The sequence below is a fragment of the Salmo trutta genome, chromosome 1 (genome assembly GCF_901001165.1).
Source record: "Salmo trutta chromosome 1, fSalTru1.1, whole genome shotgun sequence".
Taxonomy (NCBI): Eukaryota; Metazoa; Chordata; class Actinopteri; order Salmoniformes; family Salmonidae; genus Salmo; species Salmo trutta.
The window spans coordinates 53,281,248-53,308,346 of NC_042957.1; the positions used below are offsets into that span (position 1 = coordinate 53,281,248).

Here is a 27,099-nt window from a genome sequence, read left to right on the forward strand (position 1 = left end):
ACTCTGTCATTACACACGCATCAAATTGTATTTGTCACATGCGCCGAATACAACGGCTGTATACAGTGAAATGATTGTACAAGCCCTTCCCAACGATGCAGAGTTAAAAAACAAACAAAAAAGTTTTAAAAAACAAACAAGAGGAATAAAATAAGTTTGATGGACACACACCTCTGCTGGGAGAATGCCAATTTAGTTTTTATGCAGATTTTTGAATAGTCTTGAAAATCTGTAGACCACTGGATGGAAATCGAGCTATTGAAGTAAATAGAGCCACGCAACTGGGATCAAGCAGTGCTAATCACACCTCTGTTGAAAGAGAGTAGCTATGTTGTCAAATGTGTGTGTTTAAAGTGTCTACTCACTGGACGGCGGTCCGGGGGCCAGAGGGGACTGGCCCATGCCAAGGGGTCCCTGTGGCAGGCCTGAGGGGGGCATGCCGGGTTGCGTAGGCATCATGCCCTGCTTCTGTAACCGCGTCCGCCGCTTCTCTTCCAGTTCCTTCTGGATTTTATAGATCTTCTCAGCCAGGAGGTGGTAGTACTCCGCCTGGTAGTGATATAAGAAATTCAATAAATGTATATACACCCTCTAGTCCGCCATTATTTGTTGTCAGTTATTGAATACAGTGATTTAATTAAACTTTCTGGTATACTACTGTAATAGCAGTCTTCACCCACAACATTGAGGAGTCAGTTCTCACCCTGCTGTTGGCCGACTCGTACATGTCCCCCTCTACTTTACGAGCGTAAGCCACCAGGTTCTCCATCCGCCGGTCCTTCAGCGCAGCCGGGTCCGGGGTGGGGAAGATGGCCTGCACACTGCTCACCCAGCAGACGGATAAAGAGATACAGAGAGATAAGCCAAAAGACACTGACAGCCTGCAATGAACCATAATTGTGTAGTGTGGGTGCAGTCCAGAGTCACATATACAGAGTACTCGTCTAATAGCAACAGCAGAAGAACACTTTTTCGTTAAAACTGCAATGGCCTACGTGTCCCCCTCTGTGACTCTGGTGCAGTCAGGGCAGACTCACAGCTTGTGGACGAGGTGGTTGCGCAGGTCCTGGGTGATGTCCTCGTGCCAGTTCTTCCTCATGCCTGCGGTTGAGGGAGGGGTCGCCATGGGCATGGCGCCCAGGCTGCCCACCCCGCTGCCGTCATTCATCAAACTGAGAGATGAAGAGAGGGACAGAAACGACAAGCTGGAAGCTATAATTTTGCTCAAGGTAGTCAATGAAGTAACTTTGTGAACTTGTGAGTGTGTTGCTGTGGAGAAAAATGTTTTGAGTCTTTAGAGCTGGGAGGACCATAAAAATCAGTATTGAATTCCAAGGATAGTGAGATCTTACCTCGATTAACCTGTACCCCCGCACATTGACTCAGTACCGGTACCCCCTGTATATAGCCTCCACATTGACTCAGTACCGGTACCCCCTGTATATAGCCCCATTATTGTTATGTACATTTCTTGTTACTTTTTGATTGATTAGATTTTTATTTAAATGAATCTATTTCTTGAACTGCATTGTTGGTTAAGGGCTTGTAAGTAAGCATTTCACAGTAAGGTGAAACCTGCTGCATTCGGCACAAGTGGCAAATAAAATTTGATTTCAGGGGGAGGATATGAGTGTGTTGTTGTACCTTTGCACATTCATATTGTTGTGCAGCATGGCGTCTGGTAGCAGGTTGGACTGATTGGGGGGCTGCACCCCCACCCCTCCATTCATCCCCATGGGGTTCCCTCCTACAGGGGCAGATAAAGAGAGGACAGGTTCAAAGCAGTTCCTTTCCTCTGAATCACAACCATTCACTTTAAAAACGTTCTACTGCTCAATCAATGACTAAACTAAGAAGTTTGCGACACTGCCTGTGGTTGTTGTTCATTTTTCTAGATTCTTCCTCCTCTTCACCAACACTGTTTTGACGAGTCCATGCCCACTCACCCATGGCGTTTAGCGACCTCATGCCAGGCTGGTTGGGCAGGTTGGACTGAGGCGGTTGCTGGGGCATCTGGTTGCCCTGGTAGGTAAGGCCCAGGGCAGCATAGGCCCTCTCAATGGAGCTGGGGTCGATCTGGCTGGGCGGTGTGAGGTTAGGGGTGCTGGGCTGACCCCCTGGCACTGCCCCTAATGAGTTGCCCAGGCCAACTCCAGCACTGCTTAGTAGAGCTGTGGAGATGGAGGGAGTGGAGAGGGGAAAAAAAGTGAGGGAGAGATAATCAAATTGCCATGAACGATGACGGGAACCGATTTTGAACAAGTAGCCATCTTGGTTCAAACACACGTAGTACATCACAATGCAGAGGACGGACACATAGCTCAATACAAACCACACTCACACTGCTGGTTCCTTTTGTCTCCAGCGTTCTTGAGCGGCAGGCAGACAGGACAGTCGTGCCGAGTGCAGTTCTTCCAGTGAGAGATGATCTGTCGCGACGAGGCACAGTGTGCCACTGAAGGGAAGAGAGAGAAAGAAGGAGAAAGTGAGACAACTGACAGCGCAACACAATGACAGCATCCCAGTAGAGACCTAATGTCAGCAGTAAGGCGGGAAATCTAACTGTAAAAACAAGGGAAACCCCAGAGCAGGCCTGATTGTTGAAAAGCAACCTACAGAAACATGAATTCAATAAAGCTCAAACCAAGAGGAAGGATCCATCTCAATAGTCTAAAGTGGCTTCCTTTACTTCCTCTAGGAGAGAGTGGAACCACTTCAGAATATTATCAAACCAAAAATAGCAGTACAACTCACCCTGGCAGGACTTGCCAGCCTGGCAGTGGGTCATGTGGTTGAGGACGTTCTTCATGGTGCGGCAGTGGGGCAGGCTGCACTGGCGCACCTCCCCGTTGGCCTGCTCCCGCCGCTGGCACTTGTGGGCGTGGAGCAGGAGCACCAGCTGCTGCTGAATCAGCTTGCGCTTCTCCGGGTCGGCCGTGGGGGGCGCTGCCCCCGGACCTGTTGCCACAGTACCAAGGCCAGCCTGGGCCCCGCCTCCAACCACCGACACTGGCCCTACCGCCGAGGCCTGCTGTGAGGCCTGATGACACAGAGCAAAAAGAGAGTGAGTTAACCAGAGGGGATAGGGGGATGTAGAAGGAAGATGGCTGGGATAGAGGGGCTGTATGGAGGATTAAAGGGGGGGGCTTTAAAAAAGGAGATCAAAGTTGACAAGGTGGGATGGGCCGAACTAAGAGCAGTGGGTTGTGAGTTGATTACCACTTAAGTCCAGAGGGTCTTTAATCTAGTATTTCAGTAGGACTGACGATACCAGTATCGCAATGTTTTTTCCATGGCAAAAATGAAAACACGAAGCAGACCAAACTCTTTAGTTCTTTAAAAACCTGCTGTATGTAAAATATTGTGTGCTAAAGCTTGGAAAATAAATACATGTGACTCTGGATGACAACATAATGATGTTTGTTTCCAACACTAGGGCTGTTTTCCTAAAGAAGTTAAATCCACTTTGTGTTTTTTTCCCTTGCCGCGATACTAACAAGTATCACAATACTGGTATTGTCCCGGCCCTTTATTTTTCACTAAAATAAGACAAACAGAAAAAGACAAAACACTGAAGGAGCATGCCCTCACCATCCCAGCCATGCCCTGTATAGGCGGTGTCTTCTTGTCCAGGTTGAACTGGGCCAGGCTGTTTGCCAGACCAGCCTTGTTCTGGTGCTGTGGGCCCAGCCCAGCACCACCCAGACCCTGGCCTGCTGACTGACCGTACGGACCACCATAGGGGCCCGCATTAGCCATCATATTCATCTGAGAGAGAGAGACAGGGGGGGCAGAGGAAGAGATGGGGAGAAATGAAGGGAATGTTAGGTGAGTGAGATCTAGTTTACACTCATGTTCCTGGTTTTCTTTATTGCCCAAAAATACATAAATTGGCAGATTTTTTTTGAGCATATTAAATGACACTAATGAAGCTTCATTAACTTTAAAATCACTAGCAACCTGAGATAAGTTGTTGACAGATAATGTTAGAGTTCAATCACTGGACCATTAGGCATTACACTGCTTTGAGCAGTAGTCAGTCTGGTCTTATTCACGGAGTTTGTTAACAAAGCATTAATGCTGACATATTTACAAAAACATAATTCAACAAAGAGCTTGAATTTTCCAAGCATTTTCACAGAAACACCAAGCTCTGCTGAAGACAATAGTGATCTAGGGGTGACAATGACAGAACAGCTGCTTGCTAAGGGGGAGAAAAACCAAATCAGCTCTTACTCCAGCAGCTTTCATCATCTGTTAACCTTTATCCTTACAAAATATCATCAGCCTAAAGGAATGGAATCAACCACTTCCAACAAAAGACAGATACGGCCAACAGATAAATAAGCTGGTCACTGCTCAGCTGGGTCCCATCAGGATCGTTTTGGATGGAACTTTACAGCTGTAAGTCTGCACCCTTCTTACTCCCCGCTGTTTTAGACACCTTATGGAAACGCATGTAGACACTGCCCAACTGACAATGAACATCTATACTCTTAGCTGCCCAAACACTAAGAGAACATGCACTGATGGTTTCTGCTTTTAGCGTCAGCCAGTCTACAGCTCTGGAGGTCTTAAGCAAAGCAACATCAGCCTGAACATGACAGCATCCACTCCACCCAGCGATCCCCAGCCCACATGAAAACAGCTCTGACAACTGATTGGATTGTCATATTTACAGCACCAACAAACAAGCATTTAAACTGAAAAGCACAGACATACTGATCCAATTATTTTCATAGCAATGTGAAGTGTGTATTTAAAATTTGCCTATGGCAACATGATAGCTGGGATACACAATAACAGGGTAAAGGTTGATGAATCTGCTCTGCTGCCGTCAGACATACTTGATCAGTTCCGAAAGCGGCACTTCACGGTTCACACACTAAATACTCTTCTCGATTCTGGTCAATTGATGTTCATTCAGAGCAATCTTGAAACCATCTAATGACATATTAAACATTGCATCTCACTGTTGTCTGGTGTCAAGACAGCTAGTATAGCCAGATGTACTGAACACCAAGACCAGCACAGAGCAAAAGTGCAGTAACTCAATATGTGTAAAAGAGGATCCTGCTCCTGTAGACATTTATGAACACAAGTCCATCTACAAAACAATTAACAGGTCTTACCTTGTTCAGTGCTCCAGGTTGCTGTGGCCTCATCCCAGCCTGACCCCCTGACCCCATTTGCTGCCCCCCCTGCTGCTGCAGGGTTTCTGCCAGCAGGTTACTGTTGCTTCCCATGCCCGGGTTGACCTGGTAACCCATTCGGGGCGAGCCATTCATCACCTGGCCTCCCATCATGCCCTGGGGCGTGGACCCTTGCTGCTGTCCATTGCCCTTCTGGGCCCCCATCATGGCCCTGTTCAGTCCACCCACCATGCCCGCCTGTTGCATCATGCCAGCCTGCTGGGGTGAGGGGTGCTGCCCCTGGGGGCCCATACTCTGGGGCCCAGGGGAGGCATTCATGCTGCCCAGGAGTCCCATGGAGCCACCGGGGCTGTTGGTGGCTCCCTGTTGACTCGAGGGTGGCAGCGCTCCAGCCCGGAGAAGCTCCGAGAGCTGTTTGTGTTTGGCAGCAGCGTCCTGGCCTCCTCCCATTCCTCCTCCCAGGCTGGTGTGCAGCTGGCTGAGGTCCCCTCCGTTGACCAGGCCCAGCTCCGACGAGTTGATGAGCTCATCGGGGAGGTCGTGCTCCAGGTCAAAGAGTGAACCAAAATCTGGGAGGGGGTAAGAGGAGGAAAGAGAGGGCAGGGTAAGTGGGATATCCTGAGGTGTACATTGAGAGCAGTAGCAAATAAATGCACTTGTGCCCCTTGACATTGCAAGCTCACTAACAAAGCTCTAACCTCCTTCAAATGTATGTGCAGCAATAATTCATTCTGGAAAGATAAATAATTCCATCTAAAAAGAAACAACTAAATGAATCCCTCCTCTTTCTGGACCCTAACGGCGTCTGCATACTACGTTCCGTTTGCTCCAAGCAAAACTTGGCTAGGCGATGTGAACGTCTGTGCCTCGCATACTGACATAAAAGACCTTTGCTTAAAAGACCTTTGCCAGTATACACTTCCTCAAAATGGTCTGAATTAATTTAAGATAACTCAAGAAATCTATAATTCACTTTGATGTTTTTGCCGAGGTGGTCTTAGTCATGCAATTTTACATCTAACTAAGATGTTTGTTGCAGTATTTTGCAAGTGAAAAAACGTGCATGAAAACAAGTCGTCTCTCGTTGAATGACTTTATTGAAGAATCCGTACTGTTGACCAATCACCGACAAAGGGGCGTAGACTTCGGTTACCGGACTTCAGCTTGCCTCATGAAAAAATGTGGTGTGCAAACAGCCGAAACAACCCTTGCCGAACACAAAAACGTCACAAAATGTCATCATAATATATGCATAAACTGTTTCGGGTGGGAAGCATGCGGACGCCTTAAGTCAGTGCAGCGGCTGGCTGCAGCCTCCCACCAAAGAGCTTCCTCTCCTGGGCCAGTTTGTGGTTTGATGGGGTGCCAAACAGGTGGACAGGGTAGGGTCAGAGTGCGAAGCCACAGAAGTAAACACTGACTAAGTAGCAGGTGGATGTGTGTGTATAGAGGACATTTCTCTGCCTCTTCATAGAGAAATGGAAATGGCAAGTGCACAGACATACCTGCTAAGTTGCAAGATCTACTTGAATTGCCCCTGGCTGAGACACGTGCATTCACTTACAGTGCACGGTGGATATCAAACAAAGGCAAACTTTTATGTACTTTGACTATCATTTGGCAAACAAACACCTCTGGATATTGAACTTCGGAAACGGGGGGCAAGTGGTACATTTATGACACCAGGTTGAGGATGTGCTTGGCAGAGACTTGAAACGCCTATGGCGGCAGAAGCATCTCAGTCTCACCTCTTGCAATCTCTAGCTTAGAGCAGCAGTAGACTGCAGCCATCTTAGAGGGGGGGGGGAATCTTCCATGAAACACACAAGAGCTGATCCACTCAAACATACATCCTCAGTCAAGCTCGAGTCTCTTTTAGAGAAACAGGTGGGTGTGTTAATATTTCTACACTGTCCCCCAAGTTGCAGTGACTATAGCACAGGGAACACAAATTGTTCTTCTGCACAGCATGGATACAACATCCGTACATGTAGTTTTCAAGACAGAGGAGCTACATACAGACGTTGAACCCCGTCAGTCTCATAAACAAGAAAGAGAACCTTCTCAATTTACCTCCTATATCCCCTGACTCTTACTAAAATGAAGATCTAAGCTAATACACCCCCCACCATGACCAATGAAACATGGTAAGTTGTGTACACTTGTGTCTGGGGGATGAGAACAGTAGCTACCTCTAAAGCAGTGATTTTGCAAATGCTTGGTTGTGCAAATGCTACTGTGAGCTACACCTGGTCCACAAGATGCCCCAGACTCCCACCACAATGAGGTAACAGACAGCAGAGGTTTACTGGACTGACTTCTCTGACATCCACCATTTTCACAGCCCAACCGATTGAGCCTTCACAGGGTGAAAAGTCTTGTTTTGAGGAAAGGAGGGGGGTTGCATGTTGCATTTGCTCTTCCCTTCCAAACATAATCAACTTTTCACCAGAGTGGTTTGTTAAACCTGTGCAGAGCCTTTCTTAGAATTCCAGTACTGACTCGCTTGGTACAACAGAACTTGGATGACACTTAAATCAGAGCTGTATGTTAAGAGAGAACATGCTTGTACAAGGCATATGCTTCAAGTGAAATGGGACTTGGTTGTGCTAGTACAGTACAGATTATGATCTTTTGCCGAATTGTAGCCATAGTGCTCCAAAAAAAGTTAGACAATAACATGGAGAAACAAACAAAATGGTGAATCATGGGTGCCAACTACCAGCTAATTTAGCCTACCCATTGAATAAATATGAATTGCATGCGTCAGTGAGTGGGGTCTGCACAATTAGGAAATCTGATCTGTTTTTCAATCTAGCCTATAATAATTTAAGCTTGACATTTAACTTTTACCTTGTTATCAAAGGAGTTAACATTGTAGCAGTCCTGCAAATTAGGGACAAAAAAAAACGACGAAAGGACTCAATGGAAGGAATAACGTCCAACACCACCTTATACTACAGTCCAAACAATTCAGACTTTAAAACAAAGGGTATGAACAAGCTAGACACATGCACACAAACGCATAAAATAACGTCACCCTGCTACATTGTAGCGACAAAAGGCACTATAACTTTCGTCTGATCACGAGCAACTTGACTCGCGCTAGCAAGCGTAGCCACTAGACAACAATGCAGCGGTACACAACACACACAGAAGTGGTGATGGCTCGGTCACAACGCTAACTAACTGCCGTAAGTATAACAACACCATGTTACAGCGAAGTTGTCTGAACAGGTTCAAATAAATGAACCCCTACACCAATCCAATACTGAAAATGTACATGGTGTCACCTTTCCTCCTTATATTTCTGATAAGCTAGCTATGCCACCTTACCTAAGATTGATAAGAGCTAACGTTCAGTTAGCTACCCAAACATCAAAAGCATGCATCTTTATTGCATGCAACGCTCAAGTTAAATATCTAACGTTAGCTAACTAGCTGGCTATTCATAAATGGTAGCAATCTTCAGCTAGTTAAATTATGGTAACTTTAGCTAGCTAAGTTGGCTAACTACTGTAAGTACCTAATACATTCCAATACTGTGAGTTCACAACTTGCTATCCGTGGACTATCCCATTGTTTCAAGCGGCAGATAACTTCAAACTTTCACTTCAGACCATAACACTGGGAGGGCAATTAGCCAGTCAACTTTACTTTGACCAGTTGGGTAACAAGCAAACCTTTACTACTACCACCTAATTGGTAGCTAATGTTGGCATCACAACTTTGCTGATGATGGATGTGGCTCATTCATGGGAACTTAGTAAAACAAGCTGGTTAACTTGCTAGGTAATATAACATCCCTGAACAGCTAGGCAGGACTGTTATAGCATTTAAAATGTTTACCGTTTCCATCACTGGCGGAGACTGAGAGAGCAGGGGATGACAGTTTAGGCCTCTTGGCTGAAGGCGGGCCGGACTCTAGAACATTATCGGCCATATTTTTTCACGAATTAAAAAATAGCTATATATTCACAAAGGATTGGCTTATTCCCTTGTTTGCGTCCGAGTTCTTTCAAACTTCCCTTCTGTAAATGTTTGTGATTCTTCCCCCACCGTTTAGGGAGGGAAGGAGGCAATTGCGATACACTCTTCCTCCTTTCAGGGTTCCAACTCTCGATCTATGCTTAGCCGTCGCTATCAATCCCCCTCCTCTGTCGGAGATTTTGTTCCTTTATAGATTTCTCCGAGTTTAGGAGGAGGGAAGGTGGAGTCGATGTAAAAGACAAGCAAGTAGGACTTCGACAATCTCATTTAGCCTCTTTGGCGTCGGAAAAATTGTCCCAAGACCTGTCCTCCATAGCAGCATCAAGTCTTTTCCGCCATAGTCGCCGGCGAAATCGAGTGTTAAATTCTAGAGCACTCTGCTGAGGGGTCGTGTCCAGGGAAGCAAAATGGGAAACGCGATAAACACAAGCAAACCGTACCCCAGTGGTAGCTACCTTTGGGGGCCTCGTCTCATGCAACAGTTATGAGGGACCCGAAAACGGATAAATCTTCCACTTTGTCTGAATTGCCATTGCAGTCAATGCAATTTGATCCCAACATTACCACAAAGTAATGAGTTGTCAATTAATACAATTATGGCGTTAGGTCCTTAGTCTAATAAAAAAAACACAGATGGATGTGTCCGACAGTGACAGAATATCAAAATCATCCCCATACGTAAATTGGGATCGTCAAGAACTTGATAGGCTTATCTATATTTCGGGCTATGAAACCGGGATACCCAGTCCCAATGAGTGATAGTGGTTTAAGATGCATTTAAAGCATTGGTTAAAAACCTCAAATTCAACACTGAAAACAATTCGCATTGTCTTTTAGATAAATACAATTGTATAGGGGTGCAATTCAGATCTGAAAAAAATAATACAGTGAAGCTGACTGATCAAGTTCCGTTCTCCAATAGGATAGGCTGTACAACACCTATGGGCTCCTATTCGATAAATTAATTCGATGCACTTAATACATTTCCCTTAGCATCTACTTGTAGTCTACATCGTGTCATTATTTTGTTAGTTTGTCAATGCACGGCACTGAATTGGGAAAAATAACGGACACTGAATGCACATTTGGATGTTGCACCCCTTTGCCAATTACATGCAATGAGGTTAAATTGAAGCAATACAATTTTGAGCAATTAGTTTGTCCTGAAAAATAATTTAGGCTAAATTCTGAGATTTGATGTTGCAAAAATCGTTTGAGTTATAGCCCAGAATGTGCCAATTAATGTCTTATCAGATTGATTCAATTAGTCCTAGTTTTATTTTGCAGAGGACGTTTGGTTTACTTGCCCAAGTGTTTGAGATTTAAAGCTTACCCAAGAAAGGTCTTCAAAGGTAATCATATAACCTACTGCAATAAGATCACCATTGATTAGAAAGATGAAATTTGTTCATAAATATTGCAAGAAATCATCGGTCACTGCGTATGCTGATTTAGGTTGCAATGCAAGTGAAGAAAAAATTCCCGATCAAGAACAAGAGAATACAGCGATGAGCGAAAATCTGATAAAGCGAGGGGGGTCGCTACAATATTATGGCTATTTTAGAAAAGTGTCAAGCTTCGTCCATAAGATAATGATAGCAACACCCCCAAACATATTTGTGGTCCACAAAATCCTTTGAGTCTTTGTGGTGGTAAATGCCCCCCCTTCACGATTATCCTAATTTATATTTTCCTTTAAACCTGCCTTTTACCCCCCATCAAATACCCAAAATACATTTATCGGTATATTTGTCTATGCGGGCATTTTTTTCATCTGTGGCGATGGGTAAATTATGATTTTTTTTTTCGTGTTCTATTTTTTCTTTCGCTCGCAGGTTTTTTTCTTCGTTAAATATATTGCCTTCTTCCGCCTCTCCGCTCCGTAAAAACACCCCTTCCTTGGATTTTCAGAGAATATCCTTTTTTCACTCCCTCATTCTTCTTCTGCCTTATCCTTTGTTTTTACTTTCTTCGCTCTTTTCGCACCGACACGACATCCCCACTCTTTCACCGGCGGGTCTCGGAGTCGCTATTATCGGCGCTGAAGTCGCTTTCTTTCTCGGTATCTCCTGCCTCTTTCGGTCTGTCCGCACAAACAAAATGGCGGCTTGTTGTTTCTACTCCTCTGATACGGGGGAGGGTTGAGGTACAGCAACATTAGGCGTGAAGGGGGTTGGTACTCGGGATTGCCCGGAAAATCCTTTCGTATTTTTTCGGAGTGGCAATACTAGTGCTATCATCTGTAGGGGGCAGTCGTGTTCCACCAACATATCAGAATATATTTAAGAGGGCGCTTCGCTTCTATCGATACAAATACGATTATCATTGCGGCAAAACGATGCTCATATAGGCTATATCAGGTGTCTCATTTACATAGATTTATGACCAACTGTTACAAATAATAGAACTGAATATTATGTTAACAGCATTTTCAATTAGACATGACTATGTATAAAAACTATAACACACACACAAATATAAATTTTGTCTTCATCAATAAACACTCATATCTCAAATCCCAATATTCCTAATAAATGAGACTATTCTTGCACAATAGAGCCATTATCTAATGCTCTCCTATCCTGCAAGGAACCAGTGAAATGTATTAGTTTGTGAGAACAGACATTTTTACAATAGAAAATACAATGAAAACATTATTCCTCATGGATCTAAATGTGGTAATCATGCAGTCCTCCAGAAACCCATAGAAATAATTGGGAAAACAAGTGATGCTAGTAAATATATGGTAGTGGATGTACCACAGCCTGTAGTAAATGTTTGCTGCCAGTCAAAAGATACCCTGTGTTAAAAAGGTGGATTTTGTGGTGTTCATTGCCAGTTATAAACTGCGGCTCAACTCTCAAAGTCTAAGAAACTGGAGATTGTGGCGGCAGCAGAAATGTTTTTGGGATTTAAGGATTTTATACTGAACAAAAATATCAACGCAACATGCAACCATTTCAAAGATTTCACTGAGTTACGGTTCATAGAAGGAAATCAGTCAATTGAAAATTGAATTAGGCCCTAATCTATGGATTTCACATGACTAGGCAGGGGCACACCCATAGGTAGGCATAAGCCCACCCACTTGGGAGCCAGGCCCACCCAATGGAGAGCCAGACCCAGCCCATCAGAATGAGTTTTCCCCCACAAAAGGGCTTTATTACAGACAGAAATACACCCTCCCCCTTCTTAGACAATCCCCCAGTGAGAAGCCAGATGTGGACGTCCTGGGCTGGCATTGTTAAACATGGTCTGCGGTTGTGAGGCCGGTCGGATGTACTGCCAGATTCACTAAAATGATGTCGGAGGCGGCTTATGGTAGAGAAATTAACAGTAAATTCTCTGGCAACACCTCTGTTTGGGCATTCCTGCAGTCAGCATGCCAATTGTTGTATGTGTCGAATTGCTATGCTTTATCTTGGCCAGGTCACAGTTGCAAATGAGAACTTGTTCTCAACTAGCCTACCTGGTTAAATAAAGGTGAAATAAAATAGTGTTGTGTGACAAAACTGCACATTATAGAGTGAGTGGCCTTTTATTGTCCCCAGCACAAAGTGCACCAGTTTAATGATCATGCTGTTTAATCAGCTTCTTGATATGCCACACCTGTCAGGTGGATTGATTATCTTTGCAAAGGAGAAACGCTCACTAACAGATGTAAACACATTTGTGCACAAAATTTGAGAGCAATAAGCTTTTTGCATCTATGGAAAATGTCAAGGATATTTTATTTCAGCTCATAAAACATGGGACCAACACTTTACATGTTGCGTTTTATATTTTTGTTTAGTATACATCTGATGCACTTAGAAGGGGTATTGACGCCGGAAGACAGCCCGCCCTCCCAGGCTCCCCCCTGAGCCTGTGTAGGGATCAGATTAGTTTATTTTGATTTTATTTTTGGTAGTTTGTTCGTTTTTTGTTGGTAGTTACGCTTTTTGGGGAAACCCTGTTTCCATCCCGCACAGTAGGTGGCGGGATGCACATTAAATTGTGCAATCGCCAATATACCGAAGAAGAACCCACTGAAATGTGACCCGTCACTCTTGAGAGGGATGAACACTCAGTCTTGCTCACACTCAGCATTTTGAGGAGTGTATACGGTCACACTCCAGTTGGGAGCAAGGTATATACCCTCCCCATGTCTAGTCTCTCTCAGCCCTAACTCTGTGCACAGGCTCTTTCAACATCAGCAATGGTTTTGGGTGTGTCAGAGGACAGGATCAAGGGGTTTATCTCGTCTTGAATCACAACGTCGTCCTCTATTCTCACCCCAAGTCCACGGAATCGCTCTGGAACCTGGTCATCGTCCTCACATATGTAAAGCCCTGAAAGAGAGAGATGGACTGGAGTGTAGTCACTTGATGCATTCATGCACACACATGCATTAAACACTGGAACAGTAGTGCTTCAGTGTTTGTATAGGAATCTCTGGCTGTTTCACTGGGAAGGCTGGGTTTACACTACACAAAACATTCTCCTTAGCAAAACATAAATTATGCTTGTGTAAAGTTACATTCTACCATGTAAACTATGTGGAGCCCACCGTGCGTGCGGTGAGTGGTGCAGTAATAAACTGTTGCCTCTACGGCAGAATACCCCTAGTAGAGTGTTAATCCAGCCTGAAAAGTGCACAGTTTTTCAAAGTTTGTCAACCAGTTGAATATGCCTAATATGAAGAACTGAACTGTGTGAGTGAGAGAGAGATTGTACCCAGGCTCGTGGATACAGTACCTGGCTCTATTGTGATTGCCATTCCAGGCTGGAGGGGCTGAGAGCGGGAAAGCTCAGGGGTATCGTGCACATCCATGCCCAGGTAGTGACCAACATGGTGGGGGCAGTAGCGCCGCGCCGCCTGGAAGCAGCAATACAGGTCACCGAATCAACAAAGTACACTGCATGCTCAAGCTCTGCACTCAATGTTCCAATATCTCACGTAAAACTCATTCTATGTGGTGATAAAGTTGCTTTCCATTACAAAGCTAGGTTTATCTATGGTCAAGTTTCAGTTTGAGAAATGTAAGTTCATTTATTACTGCTGGTATTCATCTACTTTTATCTATCAATGACATCTAATATTTGTATTTCAGGAGGGAAGGACAAGTGTTGGTCACATAAGTACAAATAAAAATGTATCTACCATAATTACCACAGCTAGACTATTGCTTTCTTATTCAATGAGCATATCTGCTAAATAAACCTGCTCAACTGGACAACATTTGGATTGTAGTTCACTATTAATCTCAATATTGAGGCATTTGCTAGTCAGGATTGTTAGCAAATATTTCAGTAATTGATTACACTTCAATTCGCAATCCAAAACTTTTGAAAGAGCACAGCTGCTCAATGAAATGTATATTAAACTTTGGTTTGGCCTGATTTCTTTCTCTCGACCCCCCCCCCCCTCCCCCTCCGAGTTGAATTGCTACAGGAAAGTGATGCCTCAATTATAGGTAGTACACAGGGATATTGTGCTTTACGAAGGGTGTAATTAGGTCACTACTTTACAGTTTAAATGGGCCAGAAGACGTTATGGTCATTTCCTGACCACAGACCATTGGAGAGAGCAAAGTAAACACAAAATATCCAAAGTTCCAGGATTCTTTGCCCAGAAAATATTTTAACTGTGACTGATAGGGGCCCTTCTTTCAGTTCTGTGTCTGCCTTTCATTTTGACATATATTTGTCACATACACCAGATAGGTGCAGTGAAATGTGTTGTTTTACAGGGTCAGCCATAGTAGTACAGCACCCCAGGAGTAAATTAGGGTTAAGTACCTTGCTCAAGGGCACAGTCAGATTTTTCACCATGTCGTCTCTAAATGTAAATGTCTCATGTAGGTATTTGAACCAGCGACATTTCAGTTACTGGCCTAACGCTCTGATCGCTAGGCTAACTGCCATCATGGGTAGGCCTAACACTTTATAATAACGGTCAGTAATAAACCATTTACAAGGCATTTAAACAGTTTGCTCACCATTTATTAATCATTACTCCAACATTAGTACATCACACTACTACAACAGTGTGATTGTTTTGGAATAAAATGTTCAATATATTTCCTTAAACATCCTGTGTTGTGTTCTTTTAACATTGACATGTTCTAAGCCAGGTTTTCCCAAACTAGGGGTTGCAACCCCATGTGTGGTCACCTGATTTGTAGTGGGATCGCGAGAGAATTTGCATTTAGTTCATAGAACTGGGGTTACATCAGTAACCCCCGGTAGCCGCTAAATGCAGTTGTAATGAACAGAGCGGTTTCTGTTTTCTTACTACAACCGAGTGGACAAGATTAGGCACTAAATCAGACTTGGGGTGATGTTCTTTTCTACACAGAAGATCATACAACATTATTGCCTGATAATCTTCTGAATTTCCCAATACCTTTGATGCATTTCAGTCATTTCAAACCATACCGATTGAAATACTGTCAAAAATACTGTCAGAGTGATTTGTAATAGACTGTCATAGCCACATTTAAAAAAAAGTTAACAGCCGTTGATTACATCAATTTTTTATTTACATGGTGGGGTCACTATTTATTTATTTTTTATCAAAATGGGGTCCCAGGCCAAAAAAGTTTGAGAACCCCTATTCTAGGCCATTTTGAGACCATCTGGTACTGCTAGAATACCTAACATGGCAATGGCATGTCCATCTTTTGGTGAGAAATTACACTGGTCACTCTAAACATTTATAAAGAACTATAAATCGAGAAAGCAAACCGATATCAATCGCTCCGGTGCCATTGCTGAAAGCTCCTCCACCACACACACCGGTCTTGCTGAATGCCTTCTCTCCTACCCAGCCTCCCAACACAAGCAGGTGTGATACCTAGGCTACTCCTGTGGCGTGCTGCAATCCTTGGCCCCCACCTTTCGGTCTTCTCACAACTACCACCCAGGCCTGATTTATTGTGCAACCTCATAAGCCTAATATTTTAAAATCGGAGTCTTAGAAAACGTATGGCTATTTCTCACGACCGTTAAGCTACAAACGAACATGTTGCTATTGTCTACCCTAGACTCTTACACTGAGGATGATGGATTTAGGGACCGATGCCCCATAAACACGGAGATTTTAGTGTTTTTACCATGTTGCATCCTGGGAGAAATGATACGCTTGTCTGGGTATTGCACCAGAGAACTTTACACATTCGACATGGAAGAAACTGCACGCTTGCATTTACATGTCTAGATTGTTCTGTCGGTAATTAACCATGTCTCTGGACTGTACGCATTTTGAAATCAGTGGTGTTAAAGACTGATTCTAGTACTGTCTGAATCAAAATGTAAAATCCGATCTAGACTTGCCATTATTTTTGCTGCTTTTTAAAATGTTTATTTAACTGGTCAAGTCAGTTAAGAACAAATTCTTACTTAAAATGACGGCCTACCCCGGCTAAACCTTAACCCGGACGACGCTGGCCCAATTGTGCGCCACCCTATGGTACTCCCAATCACAGCCAGTTGTGATACAGCCGGAAATCGAACCAGGGTCTGTAGTGACACCTCTTGCACTGAGATGCAGTGCCTTAGACCGCTGCGCCACTCGGGAGCCCTTTTACTGTCAGGAAATGTGCAATCTAACTCAGGTCCTGACATTTCTTACCCATCTGAATTAAAAAGGTCAATGGTCTGAAGTTTCTGCACATAAATGTAAGAATTTAGGATAAAGGACCTAAATGGTTTATTACTGAACGTTATTAGTATTAAAGTGTTTGTTATCCAATAGGGTTTTTGATACACAGCATTAACCTCTAATACCCTTTCCTAGCCATTGAGTCTACGTGGTCCCCTTAAGCCACAAAATATAACCTATTACTTTCAATTAAATATTACTATTAAAACATGAGTAAATAAGTGATATCATTTACGTTGATGCTAAACACCCTTCAGTTACCTACGCATGCATTTGATACCATTATCAGTTAACCTGGACCTGGAGTTATTTTCTCCAACCGTGGAACTACTTGGAGCAGAAGGACACAGCGACACTGAGCGTACCTTAAGTGCATCAGCATCACTGGTAGAGCTCTTCACGATGCCCAGCTGTCTGAGTTGGCGTCCCAGCAGAGCCAACATGGTGCTATAGATGTGGTCCAGACTGACTCCTGGGGAGCACAGAGACAGACAGCCCTTCTGCACCTCCAACACCCCCTCATACAACTCTGCCTGGGCAGGGCTGAACCTGGGCTCACCATGCAAGAGAGAGGTAGAAAATGAGACTTCATTAAAAGGAGGGAGAGAGGAGAGAAGGAGCGAACATCCAAAATGGTATCTCTGTTGATGCAACTTACTTTCCGTTCACTGGCCAGGTACGGGTAATATCACTGACATAACAAAAGTATTCACACCCTCCATCAAGTAGCACCATCTCCCCATTCTGAGAGAGAGAAAGAAAAGACAAGGAATTGGGCACAGTCTTGTTTGTCTGGACACAGACAGAGAGTTACTGGTATAGATGTAGTATGTACCATCGTGTCAATGCTGGGGTGTTAATAATTCTAAATCTTCTGACCTCAGAATTCTGGGCCCACATTCAGCAGCAACATTGCATATGTCCCTTCACCTTGACAATCTGGTTGTTGTTTATGTAATGAAGTGTATTGGCTCGGTTTCCACCAGCAACCACAGGAGGATAGGCCAAGAAATTGGCTCCATGGGCACGGCACTCAAAATCAAACTGGGATTGAGAAAGAGATTCACATTAACATGTCATCATTATCGTTGCTACCATAGGTGTTAAACCATATTTTCAATGACAACACACCATAATTATAAAGTGTCTAAAGACCTGTAACTCACCTTAGCATACAGTAGAGCTTCATCAATGTCCCCTTGAGACATACCCATAGTCTTCTTGAATGCCTGAAAGAGGGGATGCAGAGGGTTTACGCGAACAGTTGAGAGTGCTTCACTCATGGTGTGTGTGAGGTGACTCACCTGTGCTGTTATGCGACCAGCCTCCTTCATGAGAGCCACCTCGGCTGGGCTCTTGAGGGCCCTGAGGGAGTGTGTAAGGGGTCTGAGAGAGCGCACCATGGGCCCCCCTTCCAGCAGGGGCCGAACATGGGTCTGGTGGAGCCCAGGGTGGCAGGGCTTGGAGCCATCATACCACACAGTGCTACCTGAGAGAGAGGGAACAATCAGAGTAAAATTGTTAGTGATATAGTTTGTCAATTTTTTTTTTTTTTACATCACTTTGAAGTGGTTCAAACAGTTGCATTTGTTCGGAATGAAAATGTGATCCACAATTTGGAGCTACGTTCCTCAGGCTTCTAATCTTTCATCCAAAGAGTAACATTTACTCTAAAATATGTATGTTCCAATGACTTTCCCTAGTTACCCCCCTACCTTTAAGGCTTTTGAGTACAAGTCCCAACTCTTCTGTGCAGTGGACCCTCTCGACCCCCGTCAACGCTGCCGCCCCGTCCTTCCCTGACCTGGGCCCGTCCCACAGCTCCCTGGCCGGGTCCCTGCGGGGTACAAAGAGGATGGCTTGGTCCGGGCGGCCGGTACCACACAGAACCAGGGCGCTGTCTGGTTCAAGGATGCCTGTGAGGTAGAGGAAGTCCTGGTTCTGGTGGAAGGGGTAGGGGATGTCATTGGTCATGTAGCAGATTGGGTGGGACAGGACAATGACGAGGTGTTTGTTGGACGAAGCAGTGGGTCCCAGCCGATCTGCCTGAACCTCGATGAGAGAGGCCAGTCTTTGCCGACGGAGATCAAACTCTGTTTGGGTTAAGCCAGGGGTCACCTCACCTGTGACAGAGAGCAGGAAGGGAAAGAAGAAGTTATAAACCCACCATTCAAAACTCCCTGAAGCGACTGCACTGTACTACACAACAGTATTCATACCCATAGTTTGTGGTTGTGAATAAGATAACAATGAGCTTTGATATCGGGTAAATTCTGTAGAGTAACTGATTGGCAGAAATGGGACATAGCTGTATGCCCATGAGTAAATTCACCATTTTTTATGAAGTGTGGATGAGTGAAGGGGCTTAGCTGGCCGAGGTATCTTGGTGGAACCTTCCGCGGTTTCCACCCTCCTGGTTTAACGGAGACATTCCGGCATGAGCACCACAGATGACCTGCAGAGAGGTTACCAATGAGGGAAAAGTTTGCTAATAAATTCACAGTTCTTTTTCACCTAGGTCTTACAGAATCTTCCACAATCAGTTGGCCATAGAAATCTACATGATATAAGATTTATACATGACATTATAAGTTGATCCTATAATAACAGTATGACATATCATTGGGGAATAACATACATTATGCCTTCCATCTTGCTGAGGCAAGCATTTGTGTTATACAAACATACAATGTGAAATTAGCTTGCATAAATCATAGGGGAGATCTCAATTGCATACTCCACGCGTCCTCTTTTAAAACCCATTGGATGAGAAAGCAAGAGGTCCCTCCCCTCGGACCTTCTCCTCCAATAGAATTTGAGAAAAGGACGCCAAGGGTACACAATTGTGATCTTGACCCTAACTACAGTAGTTAGATAAGCTCATTTGTCTGGACAGTGGCCAGATATAAAAACGACCTTCTACCATTGTAATAAATGTAAATACAAATAACCAAGTATTTCACCACTCACCTTGATTCCAAAACTTTGAGTGTGACACCCACTGGGTAGCGGATCTGGTCAAAATGTTAGGTGAGGGCAACATTGTTGCAAGTCGGTCAGACTATCAGCGACAGTTAACTCCCATCATAATGATGTCCACAAGTAGTGGCGCTAAATTGTATTGAGGTATACGCAATTACATAAAATATAAATACTTTAACAGACTAAAAATCAAAATGAAACTATATAAAACGACTACCTCTTCATACGACAGCCAACATGTAGGAATTTGTGACTGTATCATGACGATAAATGCGTCTGTCTGTCTACCGTGCTTGTGAGGTGACAAGTTTCAGCCTCCCCTGTAAGACAATCGTTACCATTGGTGGAAGTACAATATTAGTTTTTTTTGATTGGATCGCAATTATATGACCTCTTTTGTTTGCGACTTGATCCATTCACGCAGGACCTCATCGCTTGTTTTGTTTGTCATATGTTTCTATCTAATTAATGCCTGCGTTAAAAACATCTACGGAACAACATACACCATCGACTAGTAATTTAAAGCGATTGTTGTGGCGGCTTGGTTGCACCCCTCTACTCGAAGCTACCCGTCGTTGAAGAGCTGTCTGGTCATACAGGTAGCTAATCTAACCCTCATATACTGTGTTTTATTGGAAATAATTAGCCTTTCTGGTTTGTTTTCCCTGATTTTATCATGCATTCAAATAATCCCCACGGCATGACTAACTCGACAGAATTCCAGAATATTCTATCCTCACAATCCATGCGACATTTCTGCACGTGCCCTAGGACAAACTGTTTGAGATAAAGGAGTTAACTAGTTTACTAATAATAGTAAATGAGGCTGTGCAGCACATGTGTATGCTATCAATGCTCATACTTAGTTAGCAGTTTCATTTTTACTTCCTCGCACTTTCTTGTTGTGTAGCGTGTGCTGGACCTGTGAAGTGAGAATGGACCCGCGGAAAGTGCATGAGTTGAAGGCCTTCGTGAAGTTGTGCGACGAAAATCCCTCCATATTGCACCTTCCCGAGCTCGGCTTCCTCCGGGCCTGGTTGCAAGGGTCAGTTGATAATCCTTCTGTTTATCGCACAGCGTCAAGCGTGCAGTTGCTCTTTATCGTCAAAAGTAGCGGGCCACTATCTGTTAGGAGTCGGATCAACCCATGTTCAAAACCCGGTTTATTCCCCGGATATCAATAGTATTAGAGTTAAATGAATGAATGAAGTCATTGTTAATGCAATTTCGTGTGATTTTTGTTGTTGGCAATTCCCCAACTACCCTGAACGGGAATACCGCAGTCACACCCACTCACTGCTGCTAAATATCAGGCATATTTCTCTCTGTCTGATATGTCAGTACAAAATACTTTTAATTGAATAAAAAATTGGAATTCCTACTGTACTAAGTAATACACCAACATGTACTGGCAGCAGTTGGCAAAATCGAAAGGCTCATATTGGAGCGAATTAAAATGTGAAAAAATGTAATCTATTTTTCAGAATGGGAGCTACAATTCCACAAGCCCCCCAAAATGACTCTTCATGCAAGGTATAAGTATGACTTGTTTCATATATCCATCCAGTTGCTATATTTGACAGCCTACCAGTACAGTTCAGCCAATAAAACTAATGAATTTCAGGGTGGGTGTCCATGTGCTGGAGCTCCTCCCCCTGCCTCTGCTCCTGAGCCCCATGCCCCCTCTGAGAGTGAGGAGAGTGAACTAGGTATGTCCATGGCAGCTTTCTCACACCTGGCCCACACATTTTCCCACAGTCACCAATTGAGTTCGTAATGAAAATGGGTACACATGCCAAAGGGTTATTGTCCTCTGAAAAGGAAATTCTTTTTTTAGACACACCATACCAATAAATCATCACCCAGACATTTACAGTTCCATTCCATCTAATACATTCACTGTGATAACAGTGAAGACCGCAGATCAACAAACAATATGTTGCATGACCACACAGTTTGTAACGCTGCCTTATAAACTGATTGCCAAGCTCTTGAGCAGTGCTTATACAACCAGTGGCAATTATAGCATGGAAATCTTGGTGGGTCAGAAAAAAAATTGCACCACTAAACGATAAATTAATTGCACTATAACGGTGACAAACGGTGCCCACAAACTGTTAAGGCCTACATAAAGCTGTCCCTACAGCAGTCCCAACACCTTAACACTGCTACACTTGGCTATCAGTGGAGCCTTGTCTGGCAGCGAAACAGTTCATTCAGCCTCATTTACTGCCTTTAAAAAAAATAAAAAATAAAAACATAGGACTGACTTGCTTAAACAAATGTGGTTTCTACTGACAATTGAGATGTACAAACTATAGCATAAGGGGACGACAAGCGGATAAGAGGTAATCTGTAATTTCGAGTAAGACATTAATAAGCGAACCAGGACGGATGTAGTGAATAACTATTTGTTCTGCATTTTTGAAATGTTCAGCGACAGAATTCAGAACATGGGCTGTTCTTAGTGTTTTCCCTGTACACCAAATCAGAACCGTAGTATAAATAAAGGGGGCATATAAGCACACAATGAAAGCTCTTACAATGTTCAATGATGACATTTCTCAAAAACAGGTTATAGGCTACATGTGCACCACCGAGTCAGAACAGTAACTTTAGGTGAAAGAGGTGAAAATAGACCAAATTATTAGGGTGAGGCACATGGGCTACTAACAGCTTACTACACAACGTATACTTAGTATTACTTTCTTAGCTACTGTATACATATCCCTGGCATATTACATAATTTATGCAGCAGCATATAAGACATTTTTGGACTTGTGATGTGCTCACTTGAACAGGAAGGTGGCGCGGTGGTCCTTCGCAGGAAAATGCTGTCATCAAAAAAAGACGGAGACTGGATTTACATTTCCGAGTTGGATTTGGATGACCGTTCAAAACTTTTATTCCCGACTTCCCAGTTGCAATTCTTGCAGTTAGGCACTGTCAGAAATTCCTTCCAAACCACTCATTGTTGAATTTGCGATTTCCAACTTGTTGTGTAAGGTTTATGGCCGATGAGCACCGATACGTTTTATCTATTAAATTTAGGTAACATTTTAAAAAATATATACATTTAACTATAATTTCTCCATTATTTAGGATTAAAAAGGATTTGTCAGTAGATTGATGACTGCTAGCTAAGATTTTGAAAGTTAGATGTTGTCATGATCAGTCCAATCAAAGCTACTGTACATAACGTGATTTGACGTCATTTTATCTGTGGCTAATGACCTTGAGCCTTCTTGGAAGGGCACTACTAATGACATTCTATGGCAGGAGCCAAAGGGCTTGAATTTTCAATGTCTACCCTTACTACTTGGTTGTGACTTATTGTCCCTGTGAGTGACAGAACACTGAGCCAATCACAGCGCAACGCTCCTATTTTCTGCTGGCTTGCCCCACCGCCACAGAAAGCACTGAGCTAGGCTGAAAGCGGTTTTATTAACTCAATTATATTTATTTTCCATTGTTTACAAACTGATATGTGACTCGTATTAATGCCAAAATAACATGCAAAACAGGCAAGCCCACAAAAAAATGTGGGGCTCAAAACAGGTGGGGCTCTGTCCCACCTGTCCTGAATGACAGGTTGCCACTATATACAACATACAATAACGGAATTAGAGGCGCAAGCTTTCAGTGTCTCTCATATCTGCTAAAATTCTGAAATCCTTGATGGATCCCCTTGCTTCTTCAGAGATTGACCAAGACGGGGTGATTGAGCCAGACACAGACGAACCTCAGGAGATGGGAGACTTAGAAAATCTGGAGGTGAGAATATTTACTCTACTGAAGACAAATCCGTTATTAATATAACTTAAGGATGGGAGAGTGCATGAAGGGCTTTTCATTTGGGGAGTTTCTGCAGATGAGAACTAATGACAAATGCATCTAGTGAGCATGCAAGCCCTTAAAAAGACTGCTTGAAATTTCCCAGCCAAAGCAGAAGACCACATGGCATCTCATATGTCTTGCAGATAAATAGTGTGTTCTTGTTCCTTTAGGTGACAGAGGAAATGATGGACCAAGCCAACGAGAAGAAGATGGAAGCTATCGAAGCGTTAGGAGAAGGTGCGTTGGTTGTTCTAAGGTTCTTGCATTGACATTGCACTGACCTTGTAGTAAATCGGGAAGACATTTTAATGACCAGTGGTTATAATTATCACTTTTTGGTGCTGTCAAATACAGGTGACTTGCAGAAAGCCCTGGACCTCTTCACTGAAGCCATCAAACTCAATCCACGGGTAGCTATCATGTATGCCAAGAGGGCTAGGTGAGTCCCACGGCTAGACTTAACAATGCCATACCACATGATGTGCTCTAGTACATGATCACGTAGTATTCATACAGACTGACGTATGTTCTTTGCCAGCGTCTACATCCAGATGCAGAAACCCAATGCAGCTAAGCGGGACTGCGACAGAGCCATTGACATCAACCCAGATTCTGCACAGCCCTACAAGTGGAGGGGGAAAGCTCACAAGTATGCTGCTAGATAGGCTGCATATTCAAACTCATCAGACACAATGCAGTTGTATATGATTTATAAGTAATACAATATAGGGGGGTGCCGAGTAGTCGGACAAAATGAGTATCGTAAGGGATATGGACAATTTTCGGGATACGATTGTGATCGGAGTATTTTTTTTATTATCCGTGATCGGAAAAAATACATTTTTGTGTCAGCACACATCTTTCTCAAGTTAGTCAGTCATGTGCAAGGTTCTACATGGTCTAAATAGCTCAACTGGCTGTCTGTCTAAAGAAAAGGGCTGGCTGTACGTTGATCATGCTGCTCTGATTGGATAGAGTGAAGCTGTATTTCTCTGTCCACTCACATCATAATTTCACCAGATCAGTTTTTCTTGCATATTTTTCGGTCTGATCATTTAGATTGCTGCTGCCTGCAACTATGATAAATCACATGGCGAGGACGTTTGCTATCAATGTGCATAATATCTAACATGCGAGGCATGGGTAGGGGGGGAAAAATATGAAACGCTGATGGGCATTCTGACTGTGTCAGCAAACTTGGCTGCCTGCTGCAAGTTGAGGACACAGACACACACCTCTGCACGCTGCTCCTAATCTACAGCTTTATTTTGCAGTGAATGTGCAAGGAGGTATTTTGTCAACATCTAATAATTCTGTAGTTAAATGTAAATAATTTACAGATACGATTATGAGTATGGCCATTTTGGCACACCCCTAATACAATACTTTGATTGAGTCTCTTTCCTCTTCGTTTGTCAGGTTGCTGGGGCACTGGGAGGAGGCAGCAAAGGACCTGGCCACTGCCTGCAAACTGGACTACGACGAGGACGCCAGCGCCATGCTGAAAGAGGTCCAGCCCAAGGTACCCAGCCACTAACTTGTCTTTTTGAAACCAGCGCAGTTTCAAGGTTGTCTGGTCAATCAGTGTGTTCTGGTCTGACTTTCAACTCATGCTCTTTCTCTACTAAGGCTAACAAAATCATTGAGCACCGGCGCAAGTATGAGCGCAAGAGGGAGGAGCGAGAAATCAAGGACAGGAAGGAGAGGGTAAAGAAAGCGAGGGAAGAGCATGAGAAAGCTCAGAGGGTGAGTGTTTGGTGCAAGAACAGAGAGAAGAATAATTTCAAAATAGTGTCTCAACGTAAACATTTTTTTTAAACTCTGCATAGGAGGAGGAGGCTAGACAAGCAGCAGGAGGAGGTGGCTTCCCAGGTTTCCCAGGTAAGAGAGGGAATATGGGTTCATGAAATGTCTTGACGATAAGTTGATTAGCTCAATCAGGTTTGTTAGTGCAGGGCTTGAACAAAAGCCTGTAATCCCTGGCCCTGTAATTCTCCATTACCTGGGCTGGTGACCACTGCTTTACATTATCTGACCATCACCCAAGGGTCCATTGGAGCCCTGTAGTCGCATTAATCCTGGGTTCCTTGTCTCATGCTGTAGGTGCTGGCGGTTTCCCAGGGGGTGCTGGCGGTTTCCCAGGGGGTGCTGGCGGTTTCCCAGGGGGTGCTGGCGGTTTCCCAGGGGGGGCTGGCGGTTTCCCAGGGGGGGCTGGCGGTTTCCCAGGGGGGGCTGGAGGCTCTCCTTTCGGCATGCCTGGTCTGGGAGAGCTCTTTAACGACCCGGAGGTGCTCAACGCCATGAAGGTACGACCCTCCTTAAATTGAAGTGTTTGCAGTTTTACAGTTAGCCCTTGGATTCCATGTCAGTATCCATATCTAATCCCATCTCTCTTGCGTGTTTTCTTAAGGACCCTGAGGTGATGGCAGCTTTCCAGGATGTGGCTCAGAACCCAGCTAACATCGCCAAGTACCAGGGTAACCCCAAGGTCATGGCCCTCATCACCAAGCTGAGTGCCAAGTTCGGGAGCCCTTCGCCCTAGAGGAGTGGTGAAGGAAAAAAAGAGGGGAGCGGGAAGAAGAACGAGTGGTGGGAGAGTAGCAAATGGATGTTGTCGGTAGAGCTGAAAAGCTTATTTGAGATTATTCCACTGTGTATGGATCAAATGGGTAATGTTGATGGGTAAAGAGGAGACTAGAGGCATGCATCAAGTTTTACACTAGACAAGGGTTTGTGGAGGGGGGGTCAACAGCAACTCTTATACTGTATGTTCTTAAATGGAGCCCACCTATTTGGGGCTGTTAGCTCTTAGTGGTTACTCAAGCCAACTCATGGACACTGATGGGAACACTACTGGTTAATGATGGGGAATCAAAACAGCCTGTCAGAGCCTTCTCATTCAGAATTCCCATTGACTCCTCTTCCCACCCACCCCATCCCTTGTTGTTTTTTACCTGAATCTGGAATAGTCAAACAGGACTCACACATTAGACACCAGCTCAGAGGAACATTTTAGAGACATTATTATATGGAGTTGTCATCTTCGGTGTTCTCTACTGAGCCAATCAAAACTATGGCTATTTGTTTTCCATCAGGAGTGGATGTGGTAAAGCTATTTCCCTCAGTTTTTTTGTTTTACTCACTTTCACTGTAACGTACATTTTTTTAAATGTCAGACTCTCCTTCCAAATGCAAAAAACAAGTAATATTACTCTTTTGTTTGATTTTGAAACTGTAATGGAAATATCAATTCAAATCAATAAATATTTGGTTGTTGCAAATTATTTTGTCATGGTTGTTTTTAATCAGATGAGTTGGTTATTAAAATGTAAGTTCCCATTATTCCCCATGGTGAACACAGATCATGGCATTAGGAAAATGTTGTTACATTTCACCAGTTCTGAATGCCCTTGGTGCATTTGTCAATTCATTCCCAATTTATCATTAATCTACTTGTCAAGAGGCACAAGGGTGTACATTTTTGGCTACAAT

General features: G+C 43.8%; 3 protein-coding genes across 4 annotated transcripts in view; 1 reads left to right on the forward strand and 2 right to left on the reverse strand.

Moving 5' to 3' along the window:
* The window catches only part of LOC115199931 (histone acetyltransferase p300), a 30,655-nt gene extending 18,110 nt beyond the window's left edge, over nt 1-12,545 (reverse strand). The window contains exons 1-10 of the mRNA XM_029762493.1: nt 9,003-12,545; nt 5,133-5,722; nt 3,592-3,768; nt 2,755-3,040; nt 2,342-2,455; nt 1,947-2,171; nt 1,645-1,747; nt 1,038-1,172; nt 704-821; nt 366-549 (exon numbers count right to left, since the gene is read on the reverse strand). Of these exons, the coding sequence (XP_029618353.1) occupies nt 366-549; nt 704-821; nt 1,038-1,172; nt 1,645-1,747; nt 1,947-2,171; nt 2,342-2,455; nt 2,755-3,040; nt 3,592-3,768; nt 5,133-5,722; nt 9,003-9,096 (2,026 nt within the window). The 5' untranslated portion in view covers nt 9,097-12,545. The remainder of the gene's footprint in view (nt 1-365; nt 550-703; nt 822-1,037; nt 1,173-1,644; nt 1,748-1,946; nt 2,172-2,341; nt 2,456-2,754; nt 3,041-3,591; nt 3,769-5,132; nt 5,723-9,002) is intronic.
* A 308-nt stretch (nt 12,546-12,853) lies between these two features.
* Nucleotides 12,854-20,091, reverse strand: LOC115199940 (xaa-Pro aminopeptidase 3-like). Of its 2 annotated transcripts, none has more exons than XM_029762515.1 (10): nt 19,759-20,091; nt 19,159-19,243; nt 18,504-18,911; nt 18,093-18,277; nt 17,955-18,017; nt 17,719-17,832; nt 17,447-17,532; nt 17,154-17,337; nt 13,881-14,001; nt 12,854-13,474 (listed from the first exon to the last, which is right to left on the reverse strand). In XM_029762515.1, exons 2-10 carry the CDS (start codon nt 19,217-19,219, stop codon nt 13,308-13,310), a joined length of 1,389 nt encoding a protein of 462 aa, XP_029618375.1. In that variant the 5' UTR covers nt 19,220-19,243; nt 19,759-20,091; the 3' UTR covers nt 12,854-13,307. The 2 variants fall into 2 exon arrangements, with proteins under 2 accessions (XP_029618375.1, XP_029618366.1); XM_029762506.1 differs by having other exon boundaries at nt 19,121-19,243; nt 19,759-20,088.
* Nucleotides 20,092-20,231: 140 nt separating this feature from the next.
* On the forward strand, nt 20,232-26,888 carry LOC115199950 (hsc70-interacting protein). Its single transcript, XM_029762525.1, has 13 exons — nt 20,232-20,369; nt 20,681-20,815; nt 21,255-21,303; nt 21,395-21,479; nt 23,471-23,544; nt 23,778-23,844; nt 23,962-24,046; nt 24,146-24,256; nt 25,027-25,129; nt 25,237-25,353; nt 25,437-25,488; nt 25,711-25,913; nt 26,018-26,888. The coding sequence occupies exons 2-13, from the start codon at nt 20,706-20,708 to the stop codon at nt 26,147-26,149; spliced, it is 1,188 nt and encodes a 395-aa protein (XP_029618385.1). The 5' UTR covers nt 20,232-20,369; nt 20,681-20,705; the 3' UTR covers nt 26,150-26,888.
* The last annotated feature ends 211 nt before the right edge of the window (nt 26,889-27,099 follow it).